Source organism: Petaurus breviceps, unplaced genomic scaffold (assembly GCF_028583685.1).
Source record: "Petaurus breviceps papuanus isolate PSGF00001 unplaced genomic scaffold, PetGlider_PUasm1.0 207, whole genome shotgun sequence".
Classification (NCBI taxonomy): domain Eukaryota; kingdom Metazoa; phylum Chordata; class Mammalia; order Diprotodontia; family Petauridae; genus Petaurus; species Petaurus breviceps.
This window is the reverse complement of record NW_027185850.1, coordinates 10,404,075-10,417,803: the sequence shown is the minus strand read 5'-3', so window position 1 is coordinate 10,417,803 and position 13,729 is coordinate 10,404,075. Positions and strand designations below refer to the sequence as shown.

At 45.9% G+C, this 13,729-nt stretch overlaps 1 protein-coding gene across 4 annotated transcripts in view; it reads left to right on the top strand.

Annotated features, from left to right (window-relative positions):
* Window positions 1-13,729, top strand: part of LOC138164892 (adenylate kinase 4, mitochondrial) — a 91,080-nt gene that overhangs the window by 70,193 nt on the left and 7,158 nt on the right. For all 4 annotated transcript variants that reach the window (XM_069092835.1, XM_069092834.1, XM_069092833.1 and 1 more), the window contains exon 4: window positions 12,690-12,862. In XM_069092835.1, the coding sequence (XP_068948936.1) occupies window positions 12,690-12,862 (173 nt within the window). The remainder of the gene's footprint in view (window positions 1-12,689; window positions 12,863-13,729) is intronic.

Below are 13,729 nucleotides of genomic sequence, written 5' to 3'. Positions count from 1 at the left end.
GGGGGACCAGTTCCAGAGTCAGAGGGCACGGACCATTTTGTTCCTTTTCTTGCATTATTCTGCCCTGAAATCCCAAATGGTTGTGATTATGTTACTAATCCCCAGACTGAATGGCAGCTATTTGTGGTGTTTGGGGCAACTTGCAGCCTGCTCTTTTCAAGTAGCTTTTACCAAGGTTTAAGAAAATGACCATCCCCCCCCCCCAGCTTTTGGGAAGACTTGGGGACCTGTCCTTCAAGGGACCGTACAGTTTCCATCAGGTCAAACTCTCATTTCCTGTCCTGGAGTGAAGTGGAGGCCTCTGGCCTGGCTCCCTCTCCCTGGAGTGAATGTTCTCCAAATTAGAAAAACAGAAGCGTTTTCCTCCTTTCTTTCCCCTCCATTGTCCAGACTTGTTGCTGTGGCATCTCCTGTTCAAATAGCCTTGGAGCTCTTGGCATTGGTGGACAGGTATGGTGCCAAGGCCAGAGTGTTTCACTTGGGGGAGGGAGGACCCAAGCCAAGAAGCTGCACCATGGAGATGTGGGAAGTTGACACCTCTTTGTACCAAGGACATAATGCTTTGGAATTTACAAAATGGCTCCCGTCAATGTATAGACCTTGAAAGGTAATTAGGCATATGATCCTCACAACAAAACCGTGAGGTAGGTGCTAATATAAGTCCCCATTCTATAAATGAGGAAACTGAGGCTCAGAGAGGGCAAGGGACTTTGCAGTGAGCAAGTAACGAGTTTCTGAAGGCAAGTCAACAACAATTAAGCACCTACTGTGCGCCAAGAAGTTTGCTAAATACTGGAAATACAAAGAAAGACAAAAGACAGGTCTTACCCTCAAGGAGTTCTCAGGCTAATGGGGAGACAGCTGGCAGATGGACAAACATGCTACATACATACAAACATACATTAGATACGTATGTATAAAATACATTGGAAGGTATCAACAAATCCCACCTTGTACAGGAAGCTTTCCCTAGCTCCTCCTCATCCCAGTGCCTCCTCTCTGTTAGTTACTCCCTTATTATGGTGTATAGTTTTCTTTGTATGTGTTTGTTTGCCTTCTCCAGGAGATTGCAAGCGCCATGAGGGCAAGAACCATCTTTGGCTTCGTTTTGTATCCCTAGCACACAGAAGACACTTAATAAATGTTTATTGAATGAATGAATGAATGCAGATAAAATGTGTAGGGAAATACTATAGCATCAGTGTCTCCATTTTGGAGATGATGAAGGCCAAGTGACTTGCTCAGGGTCACTTCTCCAACATTCATCCAAAGCAGAAATGAGTCCCAACTCTTCCTCTCAGTCCAAAAATGGCAACAGCAGAGCCCTAGAATCCTGGATTCTAGTCATGACGGTTGAAACCATTTGCTCATTTAATTTCTGGCTGCCATCTTGGTTTTGTGCATGAAGCAGATGCCGGGAACTTCTCCAGGGTCCATGGTTCAGGTGGCAGCCATTGAGTTGGGAGGGGGAGATGAATAATGGTGTCATTGAAATCTGAGGGTTGTGGTTCCAATCCTGGCTCTTCCCCTGCTTGCTTTATAATCATGGGTCATTCAGCAGTTCAGATCAGCCAGGATTATGCATCTACTGAATACAGGAAAAGAGGTAGCCTTGGCCCTTAGAGTTAGGAAAATGTGGGTTTAGTTCCTGCCTCCAAAATGCTGCATTAGATACATTACCACGGGCTAGTCATTTAATCTCTGCGGGGTCCTGCGTGGTTCTAGAAGTTAGTTGCAGGAAAGACTGTCTTGCTGGGCATTGGCTTTATAGACTTTCAGCTCCTTATACCAGTGAAGTCACTTGTCCTGAGCAGAAAGGAAAGAAGTTGTCGACATCTAAGGTTCTTCTCTGACTCTCAGCTTCTGTGTCTGTAAAATGTGGAGAATGAACTAGATGGATACCTTCCAGCCCCAAGTCCCATCCAAAGTGGGTCTTCTGGGGCTGGCTGGGGAGAACTTAAAGTTCCTTAGTGACAGAGGAAAAAAAAATTCCTGTGCCCAGTGGTTATTAAAAGAGACTTTTCCTCTCAGCAAGTCTAAGTGCCCTGGTATTCTCAGCAGCTTGGCTTGGGAGAAGGAAATGCTAATGTTGAAATAAAAGAGCTATAACATAGTCATTACTCCTCATGGCCACCTTAACCATTAGAAAAATGTGAGTTTTAGGAGGCAATATAATGTACAGAGCACAAGCCTCAGAGCCAGGAAGAGATCTGGGTTCTAGAACTTCCTCTGACACCTGTCGACTGTGATGCCCCTCCCTGTACTGCCCCCCCTCCCCCAGCCGCAGGAAGTCACCACATCCCTCCTGAGACATTCAGGTAACCCTGAAAGCCTGTGAATCAAGAGACAGTTGCCTGTCTAGATTGGAAAAGTGAGTTTTCTCTCTGGGAGTTGGGTATGCCAGTGAAATTTGGGCTGGTGCAGAATCAGACTGAAATCAGATCTGCTCCTAAAAAAGGTCAGAGTTTGTTTATTTGTTTGTTCTGTAAGATAAAAGCGCATCTATGAGGCTGTGAAAATAATTCCCAGTTGTCCCACCTATTTCTGGGACTGTAGGATACTCAAAGTGTGTAACTTGTTTGTCTCTGGAGGATGGGAGGAGGTCCTGCAGAGGGCTGGGTGTTGGAAGGAGTCAGGAAAGGAAGAATGCAGCTCCTTCCATCACTAAAGGGTCTTAGGAGTTAGAGATGATTTATCTTGTCCAGATTTACCCAGGGAATACTCCTGGGGAGTCAAAGGGAGGCTCCCTGTCTCTGATTCTGGAGTTTTTCCCACTGAGCCATATGGATGGCAGAGCCCACATGATGGTGCAGAAAAATGACTGCGGGACCATGGTTCTGCCGCTGGTACACACCACTGGAAGGGACTGGTCTGGTCGTTTAGTCAGTCTTCCTCATTTGACAAAGGAGGAAACTGAGGTCCAGGGAGTAAGTGGCAGGGCCTGAGTCCCATAACTCTGTGACTCTGGGATCCCAGATGCAGCAGAGGGTGGCCAGTCTAGCTTTGCTTTAATCAGGAGCTGTTTTCTTATGACTTAAGGGAACATGGTGGCCTCATGCCCGAGGGAGCCAATTTTTTATTTTCTCATTTCACTTCTGCGATTGCCCTGTCTAACCCCTGCCCATGATTCTGGGGATCAGTCTTCCCCAGGTTGCTTCTTGGTATGTTTATCTTCGATGGATGTTGGCAAGGGTGAGGCGAGTTGGCAGATGTTGTGAAGGAAAGTCTTGTCTCCAATCTGAGATTCTTCCTCTGACAAGCATTTCTGAGCAGTCCTGATCAAGGTTTTTGTGAGGGCTTCTGAAAGAGGACAGAAAACTTCCCACACAGCTTCTTTCTGAGCTCAGAAAACAATGGAGAGCAGGGCAGAATGTGCCAGTATGGGGTTCTCCCCAGCTGAAGCTCTGACCAGCGCAGCAGGCTGCTGGAAACCTGTGAGGCACATGATTGATTCTGGGATGGCAAGGCTGGACATGGGCCTTGGTGAATTTGTGAGGGCCTGGAGGAGGTGGGCAGGGATCGCTGGTAGGGGTGGGGCATCATTGTGTTGTTTAGCCTGCAGTTTACAATGATCTCTCTTGTGCCAAATGATTTGACTTGGTGGCTGCCAATGCTGGGGAAGTATCTGTGTGAATTACTTTCCCTGAGTCTTCAGAGGGCCAGCATGAAAGACTGCTGCTTTTAAGTCATGAGGTCTTTACCTAACTTTGGTGATTTTATCTCTATCTGTGTTGATAGATGGGATAGCTGGGTGGCACAGTGGTTTGGTCAGGAAAACTCCTCTTCCTGAGTTCAAATCCAGCCTCAGACATTTCTAGCTGTGTGACCCTGGGCAGGTCACTTAACCCAATTTGCCTCCATTTCTTCATCTGTAAAATGAGATGGAGAAGGAAATGGCAAACCACTCCAGTATATTTGCCAAGAAAACCCCAAGTGGGGTCATGAAGAGTCAGACAAGACTGAAACGACTGAACAACAATGATTTGTCAATATCTAGATTGATTGATAGATATCTAGATCAATAGATGATAGATATTTAGATTGATAGGTAGATGATAGATCGTAAGTACCTAGATTGGTAGAAATCTAGGTTGATGGATGATAGAAATATGGATGGATGGAAAGATGGTTAGATAGATGATGGAAAGATGGATGGATAGATAGATGGATAATAGATAGATAGACAGACAGACAGATAGATAGATAAGATAGATAGATAGATAGATAGATAGATAGATAGATAGATAGATAGATAGATAGATAGATAGATAGATAGATAGGTATCCTTAAGAGAGACCCATAGCTTTAGGAAAGTTCTGAATAGAGCAGGTGGAAGGAGGGTAGGAGGCTACTCTGCATCTGTTCATTTAGCATAGAGCTGGTTATAAAACCCTCATTTTAGAAACTCTAAAGTAGACTGGGCTCTGGCCTCGCTTTCCCTCCTGCCTGTGTCTCTCCCACATGTGGAATGAAAATAAATTATGGGAAAATGACTGTGCCATTATCCCTTGTTTTGTGGAACCTTTATTTATGGAATTTTTAGCTTGCAGGAGTGATCAAAGTAGGGAGCTATAAAAATATAGAGGTTTAAGAGCAATTTATAAATCTCAGCCCATTCGATCCTCACACCAGCATGTAGAAGGAGCTGTTTTTTATTATCTCCATTTTATAGTTGAAGAATCTGAAGCAAGCAGAGATGGCATTGTTAAACTCAGGTCTTCCCGACCTTCCATCCAGTGCTCTTTCAGCTCAGTCACCTGGTGCCTGGACTCTGGGCTTTTGCATTTGTGAGACGTGTCTAAGTAGAAATGATAACAGTGCTTAATAATGTGCAATGGGATCTTATCTGAGCCTGTCAGGTAGAGGCCCATTTTACAGATAAGGGCACTGAGGTTCAGAGGAATTCAGAGATCTGTGGCTGGAAGGCACCAAGGAGGTCTTCTGACCTAAACCCTTTACTTGACAGATGAGGAAACCACGTCCCAGAGATGTAAAGTGATTTGCCCATAATCACATAATTATGAGATGCTTGAGAGATGGGATGGGAGACTAGTCCTTCTTGACTTGGTTTCAAATCCCAGATACTCTGTTAGTAATCTGTGTAACTGTAGGAAACTCATTTAACTTCTCTGGGCCTGCGTTTCCCCATCTGTAAAATGGGGGAAGGAACTGGACTGAATGATCTCTAAGGTGGTTTCTACCCTGGCATTCTGTGATTTTTTGACTAAACCTTGTCTGTATTTCTTATAGTGCCAAACCCTGATTTGGGATCAGATATGTTTCCCCCAATATTGCTCACCCCCACTCTTGCTCCCTTCCCCTGAGACTACCTTTCGTTTACACTGCACACATTCTGCATGCACCGCCATGTGCATCAGCCACTGTTGAGGGACGTCAGCCGCTGCTGAGCGCCATCACTTGCCATTGACTTACTTTGAGAGTGAGTTGTCTCTTTTTCTCTCCGTTTCCTTTTTGGTTCTTTGTACTCTATGACCCACAGATGCTTGTTCCTGGCTATCTTTCCTCCTCTCTATATTCTCTTTGGGGATATCATCTACTCTCGTGTTTTTATTGATTATTTTTATGCAGAAAACTGCTAGATTTTCATCTTCTTCCTGGAGCTTCCCTTTCTTGTCACCAGCTCCCTGTTAGACATCTGGTCGTCCTGACCGTCTTCTTTCTCAGCTGCAGGCATTTTCATCGTCTGTCTCCATACCTGGAATGTTTTACTTCACTGCTCTACCTCCCTGCTTTCCCAACATCCCAGCTTAAATCCCGCCTTCTACAGAAAGACTCTCCGTGCTAGGGCTTTGCCTCTGTTGGCCGTTTCCTGTTTATCGTGTATGCGGCTTGTTTGCGTGTTGTTTTCCTCATTAGAGTCTGTGCTCCTTGAGGCCAGGGCTTGCCTTGTGCTTTTCTTTGTATGTCTCACATTCAGCACAGTGCTTGACACGCGGCCATTTAAGGCCCTTCATGGTAGGCCTCATCTTTTAATCCGTAATTTTCTTCTCCCTTTCTTTTGATCTGTTTTTGTCCAGGCTCAGCTCCTTGTCATTCCACCCTCATCTATTCCTCTCTCACCTCCATGCCTTTAAACATATTGATTATCCCTGTTCCCGCCCTCACCATTCCTGCAATGGGGTTATCCCTCCTTCCTTGATTCTTTTTGGTGAAGCATGCCATAGAGGTGGGATGGACCTGAGGGCTAGTCCTTTCTCAGTGATCCAGGGCAAGGCTCTTAACTGCTCTGTGTCTCAGTTGCCTCCTCTGTAAGATGAAGAGTTTGGATCCAATGGGAGATTACTTCTAGCTCTGACCACATGAGCCTGTGATCTCATGAGCTACACATTTCTGGCTTGCCTTAATGATTTCAACCCTAATAAAAGGAAGAAAAATGAACAAGAGAAATTTGGACTCCTCTCCACCAGGAAGAGCTGGTTGCTGAAGCAAAAGTCATGGGAACATTGAGAGGAAGCAGCCAGCTGCCCCATCTTGAAATCTGGTGTTGAGAGGGAGTGAAAAGCTGAAGTATTGTCTGACACATTGACCAGAATTTGGCAGGGTCAATTTTGACATACTCAGAGGAAGATTGGTAAGGATCCATTGAATTTAAATGGGGCTAGGTGTGGCAGACTAGGAGGGATCACAAACAATCTATCAGGGATGTTTCTCCATAATCTTCAGATTTAGTTGTGACAAAGAAGGGACTTGTCTATAGAAGCTGGTGCGGATACATAGGGAACTTGCAAACCAAGGCGTATTTTTTAAAAGATCCCATGTGGAAGATAGAAACAAGGGCCATGGACACACTTTTGCTGAGTGATCACAATATGATAGGCACTGTCCTAGGTGCAAGTGATACCAAAAAACAAAGGACAGGGGACAATTACAAGGCCATAGCATGGTATATAACAAGTACTCCTGTGAGATTAAGGTTGGGCATGCTACAGTTTGGATTGAGCTGACATTGGGGTGGGAAGCAAAGGACAACAGACATTTTCAAGCTATAGTAGAGAATAGAAGAGAATCAGAGGACTACGTAGGGGCTGCTGTGGGGGAGGGTAACAACAACAAGGAAAGCTAGAGAAGGTAAAACTTAGCCAGCTGATGTTTTGCTTGTGTTCTCTTGGGCAAGGAGAATGGCTTTTGGACAGAAGAAGTCGCAACTAAAAGGGATGTTAGCAGTTGATTTAAAATGAACCTGTAACTTCGGTCTATCGATTGTATTTCTGTGTAGAAGAAGGCTAATTCCTCTTCATGTGACACCTTTCAGGTCCTTGAAGATAGTTATCATGCCCTCCTTGAGTCTATCCTGCCCAGATGGAACAGTGTTAGTTAGGTCAGCCTTTTTCTTTTTGCTCCAACCTTTCCTTAATGAGAGGGTTTCCAGGTCCCATTAGGACTCCTTCTGTGTTTTGTCAGTATCCTTAGAATAAATATTCCAGACGTGGCCAAACTGGGGCTAAGTATGACAGGACTGCCACCTCCTTTGTCTTAGAATTTTTTTTATTTTTCAGTCATTTTTCAATCATATCTGATTCTTTTTTCTTCCATAAAATGAGGAGAATGCCTGCATTTCTTCACTTTCCATATTACTGTGAAGAGGAAAGATAGGAGATTTATAATACTTTGAAGCTCCTTAATTACAGACCTTGGGCCTTATCTTCTGATGTGTCACTTAATACATAGGAGTTTGGCAATTTTTAGTTGATGATTACTAAATGTTTGCTGCATTTGATGAATGAGTTCTTATTCTTCCTTGGAGCTATGTCCTTTCCAGGCAGTCAGCTCAAGCAAAGTTCTCCCTTCTTCATTTAAGGAGCTCTTAAAAGCCTGCCTTAATAAGCCTTTCTTGATTAATGGAAGCCAACCAAAGAATTTCCCCAGCTCACCTTTGCTCTGCTTCCTTCAGAGGACAAGTTACTTGTGTTTTTCTTAAATGTGACCCGTATGTCTCGATTTGAGATCTCAAGCATTCTAGGCAGTTACCAGATTGGTCTTCCTAAGGTCATGTCACTGACAAGGTCAGGCCCTGGGTGGTGGATTCCCAGCATTTACCAGCTCAAGTCTTGAGCTCCTTAGCCTGGTGTACAAGGGCTGGCTTTGGGCTTGAATTCTCCCTCTGACACATACTAGCTGTGTGCACGTGTGCCCAGAGGTGAGCAGCATGCTCGCACATGGGATGAGTATGGGCAGCATACCAAGATCCACAGGGATTGAGGCCTCATCATGGCGGCTGATCATGGCGCTGTCCTACGCTTCCCACTCTCTTTGCAATCTTTGTCTGTATTCCTGTTACTTCTTCCATAGCCACAGTTCTCATGATGATCCCCCTGTCTCAACCAAGTTCGAGTTTATATCTCTAAAACTTGAAATTTAAGGTTAAATGTTTATTTTTGCTGAATTCAGTAAAATTGAGATTTGACCTTAACCTGTTGCTACCAGAGTCTCGGCATCAAGGTATCCCTGTCATCTCCACGTTTACTTTAGGGCTCCCCCCTGCCCATGAAATCATTCTCTCAATTAGGAGGGGGTTTCCCAGTTGCCTTCTTCCTCCCTCCCTTCCTGTTAATCAGTATGTCTTCTATGTTTCTTTACCGCCTTATTTGTTGTTCTTTCTGACCCTTGGTCCAGTGGAAGCCAGTGAGGGCAGGAAGTTCTTTATATTTATCTTTCCCACACACAGCACCTGGCACTTTTGTTGTCTGTTGTTCAGTCATGTCGGCCTCTTTGTGAAAAAATGCAGGCCTGGAAAAAAGTGAGGTGACCAGCTCACAGTCACGTGCCAGTCAGCGGTCGGGTTGGTCTTGTGTGGATCTCCTGACTGAAGACCAGGGCTCTTTCCATGGCATGGTGCTGCCTAAGGGAAGAAGGGATGGTAGAGGCGTATAGAATAGAGTATCTGCATCAGGCAGACTAAGGCATGTGCCTGGTAGAAATGTGAAGTGCTATGAGAAGAGATCAGTCAATATGGGAGCATTTATTAAGTGCCTCCTGTGTGTTAGAGATAGAAAAGGAGGACAAAGACAGGACCTGCCCCGGAGAAACTTATCAGCCCGTGTTGGAGGAAGGAGGGAGAAAGCGCTTCAAGCTGGGGAGGTTGTAGATGGTGCCGCAGAGGAGGAAGCTGGGCCTTGAGCGTGACTCCATAAACAGGACAGCGGCTGGATGTGCCTGGAAAGAGTATGACTGCACTTGAGTGGGTGAGGAAATAGCGACCTGAACGTGACTTCATACTGCTGACAAGAGGCCGCATTTATACAGTTTCAAGGTTGAGATTGAGAGTTAGAAGGTATCTCAGAGGCCGGCTAAGCTGCCCCCCTTCATTTTGCTAATGAGGAAACTGAGGCCCCAGGGTTAAGTGACTTGCTCATGGTCCCATATATGACAAGTAGGATTAGAGCCCAGGACCGCCGATTCCATAGCTACTGCTTTTTATACTGCTCAGTAGACCGCCAAGGCCCCTGGAAGCAGAGAGACTTTAGGTGGTTCAGTAGTCCAGACAGGAGAGGGTAAGACCCAAAACAGAGTAGCAGCCTTGGGTGTTGAGAGGAGGGACTAGGGGAGAACTGGTGAGGCGGGGGTATGGCATGCCGCTCTTTGTTGGTGAGAGATTGGGTGTTCTAAAGGCAAAAGTGGGATCTAAGATGACATTCAATTCAACAAACTTTTTATTGACTTAAATGCCAACGATTTAGTGATCTCAGCTCCTGAGAGCAGAGGATCCGGGTCAGCGTTCTGGGATATGGAGAAAAAAGTTCAAAAGCTAAAGATCAGCCCTCAGTTACTCCGTTACCTTGAGGGTAAAAATGGGCCTTCTCTTAGGTGACATTTAAAGCTGTTCTCAACCTGTTTAGTTTAGAATTTTTAGGTTTATTCCATAGTGTTCCATCACTCACACTGTGTTTCAGTCTTTCAGGATCAAAAGGCCTTATGTGTGGCAGACGCTGTGTCGTGCTGTAGAGATACAAAGAAAGATCAAGGCAGTTCGTGTCCCCAAAGAGCTTACTTTGCATATGTGGGTATACATATACATACCCATACACACATATATACATACATAGCGTATATGTATTGTGTGTGTGTCCTGGGGGGCAGGGAGGTCAGAAAATATCTCCTGTCAGAGACAGCATCTGAACTTAATCTTGAAGGAAATTAGTGATTTTAAGATACAGAAGTGATAAGAGTATTTGTCAGAGAAGGGGATAAGCAGGGCCCGGGCATCCACAGGAGATTGAACGTGGCATGTGAAGACTTTGGCCGGACCAGGGAGGCTGGGGAGGGAGGCAAGCTGGTCTGTCCATAGATGCCATCTCCTGTCTCCATCCATGCCTGTGCATGGGCTTTCTGGAGACCCTCACCCCCACCGCAGGCCTGAGGCCTTTCTTGGCTCCCTCCCAGCTCACAAAATTGACTTCGTATATATTTCTCGCATCTCCGGGTTTGTTGTTTCTCCAGAGCAGGATGGAAATTCCTTGAGGGTAGAGTCACTTTTCATTTTGTATTTGTGCCCCCAGCACCTGGCCCCTAGCTGCTCACTGAGTGAGTGGATGAATGGGCACTAAATCTGCTGTGTCCATGGGCCGTCTTGTCAGATCTGGACATCAGCCTGGTACTCACTGGCCTTTCTGGTCTCTCTCCATATTGCATCATCGGGCCATTTTCAGTACTGAAGGTAATTCTTGAGGCACTGAATCAGCTTGGGGCATGAAGCTTTTCTCTGTAGCTGCATGATGTGGCAGCAGGAAGACAGGAGCTTCAGCTACATGAGGCCGTAGTGTCGAGGACCAGGGAGGTGGCTGTCCTGTGCTCCCGGGCCAGACCACACCTTGGCATCATGGTGCTTAGCACAGGACCAGTACATAGGACAGGCTTAACAAATGTTTATTGACTTGTGGACTATGCGTTTTAAGTAGGACATTGATCAGATGAATTGTGTCCAGAGGAGGGCAGGGGAGAGAGAACATGATGATGTTGGTGGACTTCCCAATTGGAAGAAGATTTGTTCCGCTAGGTCCTGGAGTGTAAAACCAGGATCACCGGGGGATGTAGCAGCAAGCGCCCCAGCGTCCCCAGGGTGGCTGTCACCACAGGTTCTTAGATCTGCTTTGATAAAGGAAAGCAACTCAAAATGGGTTAACAAGCTTATTTTAATCAGTCAAATATGTATCGTTCACCTAGTTCAGGGGAAAAAGGTCAGCACCCCGAACTTCAGAGTATACAGGCAGAATTATCAAGACAGAGAAACAGATCAAGTAGACAAATTTCCAAATTGTCCAACCATTACATCCATACCAAATCAACATCTGGGTTTTTCAACGCTGGGGGCTCTCAGCAATGGCTTCCCAGAGTTTCATCTGATCAAATCACAGAACACTTCTCAAAGTGAGCCCCAAAACAAAGCTACACATCAGGGCTTATATAGCCTTCTCCTGGCTCAGAGAATGCAACAACCTTACTGACTCACTGGCTAATCAAGAAGTATCTACTGAAAAACAAGCCTCCCTCCCCAGGCTCCTGGTGCACTTTAGCCTAGGGGCAGGGAAGATCTTACAAATTTACATTCCCCTTACAGGGGGTAGGGGGAGGAGCTGGACAAAAGGCCCATTCAGGCTTGGAGTTGTGTCCAGAGCTGGAATGGGGAAGTGCTGCATTCTCCCTTAGGGAAGGTCTTCATGTTACACCTGGACAATCTGGTGAGGATGTTGCCAGATGAGTTCTCTTTGGCGTACTGGTTGGATCGAGTGGCAGATGATGTGCCTTCTGACTGAGGTTCTGGGATTCAAGGACTTTTTAATTGGTGACCTGGGGAGGAGACATCTCCCCTTCCTTTCTCATAGATGAGTAGGTCTCACTTTGTGTACTTTTGCTCCAGAAACCCCACTCTAGCTGGTTTCCTAAGTAAGATTTAAGGTGCATTAATGAAATGTATCCATAGAGCTGGAATCCAGTTTCCATGGTGACAGAGGGACCTGGGGTGAGGAATATTACAAAATAAACAAGAGTCATACAGTCACTATTAGAATTTGGGGGGGGGTGATGTTTGGATGAGGGAGTGGAAGAGCTGGGGGAGGGGGGAGGAGACAGGCTTCTCGTCCAGAGTTAAACCGGGTGAGTCCCTCCAGAATGGAATATTTAGTCATTTTGACCCAAAGGTGGAATCCAGAAAGCACGAAGCTGAAATGTAAACAGATTCAAGAGAGCCCCTGCCCTTTCCCCACCACTCAGAAGGGTCTCCCTCTAAACAAGGAAATCTTGCTTCAAGACAAAGAGAGACTTGAAATTTCTGCTTCCACAGTTAGAAAAACAGAAACCATTCCATTGCTGAAAGATTCTGACCATCTTAGGCTTAGATATTTTGAAATTCCTTTAAAGAGTTGATTTTTGATAACTGAGGTAAGCTCCTTGGGGACAGGAACTGTCTTAGACTGGATGTGGCCCGAAGTGGAGAGGACTTGAGTTCAAATCTAGCCTCAGACATTTACTGGCTCTGTGACCAAGTCATTTCACTTCTGTCTGCCTTGGTTTTTCATCTGTAAAATGGGGGCAGTGGCAGTGCTTACATCACAAAGTTTTACAAGGATTAAGTACAGTATTTGCCAGTGCTCACTTAGCACAGTGCCTGGGACGCAGTAGAGGCCAGATCAAGGCGTATTCTCCCTATTTTGGTGTCTGGCTTTTGTGTGTAGGCTTTCCTCGGACGTTAACGCAGGCCGAAGCCTTGGACAAGATCTGCCAGCCTGACCTCGTGATCAGCTTGAACATTCCATTCGAAACGCTCAAAGACCGCCTGAGCCGCAGGTGGATTCATCCTCCGAGTGGGAGGGTCTACAACATGGAGTTCAACCCCCCTCAAATACAGGTAAGGGCGGCAGGTGCTTGCTGTCTGTGCTTCAGGGGCTCACTGGGCGAGAGCCAACCTTGACATTGTACAGAAGAGGAGACTGAGGCCGTGGTGAGCAGGGAGGTGGCTGTCCAGTCCACACCTCTCATTTTACAGGTGGAGAAACTGAGCCTCAAAACAGGTAATGGATTTGCCCCAGATCACATGGGTGTTGGACCCAGATCTTCTGACTCCAGAGTCTGCTTCTCATGTGGCACCACATGGCCTGAAAGATTCTTCCAAGTAGCAGCAATTTAGCCTGACCTGGCATCTGTCTCTTGAAATACAAATTAGATCAATCAGTCATAAGCTCCTTGTGGGCAGGGACTTTCTCTGGACCCTTTTTTGTATCCCCAGCACTTAGCATAATGGCTGTAGACACTCTGTGTTTATTGAATGATTAGCATTAGAATCAATCAGTTGGGTACACAGAGCTGCTTTGGGAGAGGGGCAGATAGTGGCCAAGATAAAGCCAAGCCTGGAGTTGGAAGCCTCTTATTCCTGAGTTCAAATCCAGCCTCAGACACTTCTAACTGAGAGACCTTGGGCAAGTCAACTCTGTTTCTTCATCTGCAAAATGAGTTGGAGAAGGAAATGGTGAACCACTCTTTGCCAAGAAAACCCCAAATGGGGTCATGGAGAGTCAGATACAATGGAAAATAACCAGACAACAACAAAACATAGGATGGAGGCTTATCCTCCTTTGCTCTTATGTCCCTTTTATGGCCGTTACCATATTCTCTTTGGCATTCTCTCTGTCTCTCTGTCTGTCTCTGTCTCCCTCCCTCTCCCTTCCTTTCCCTCTTTCTCCTCCCTCTCTCTGTCTCTGTCTGTCTCTCTCTCCCT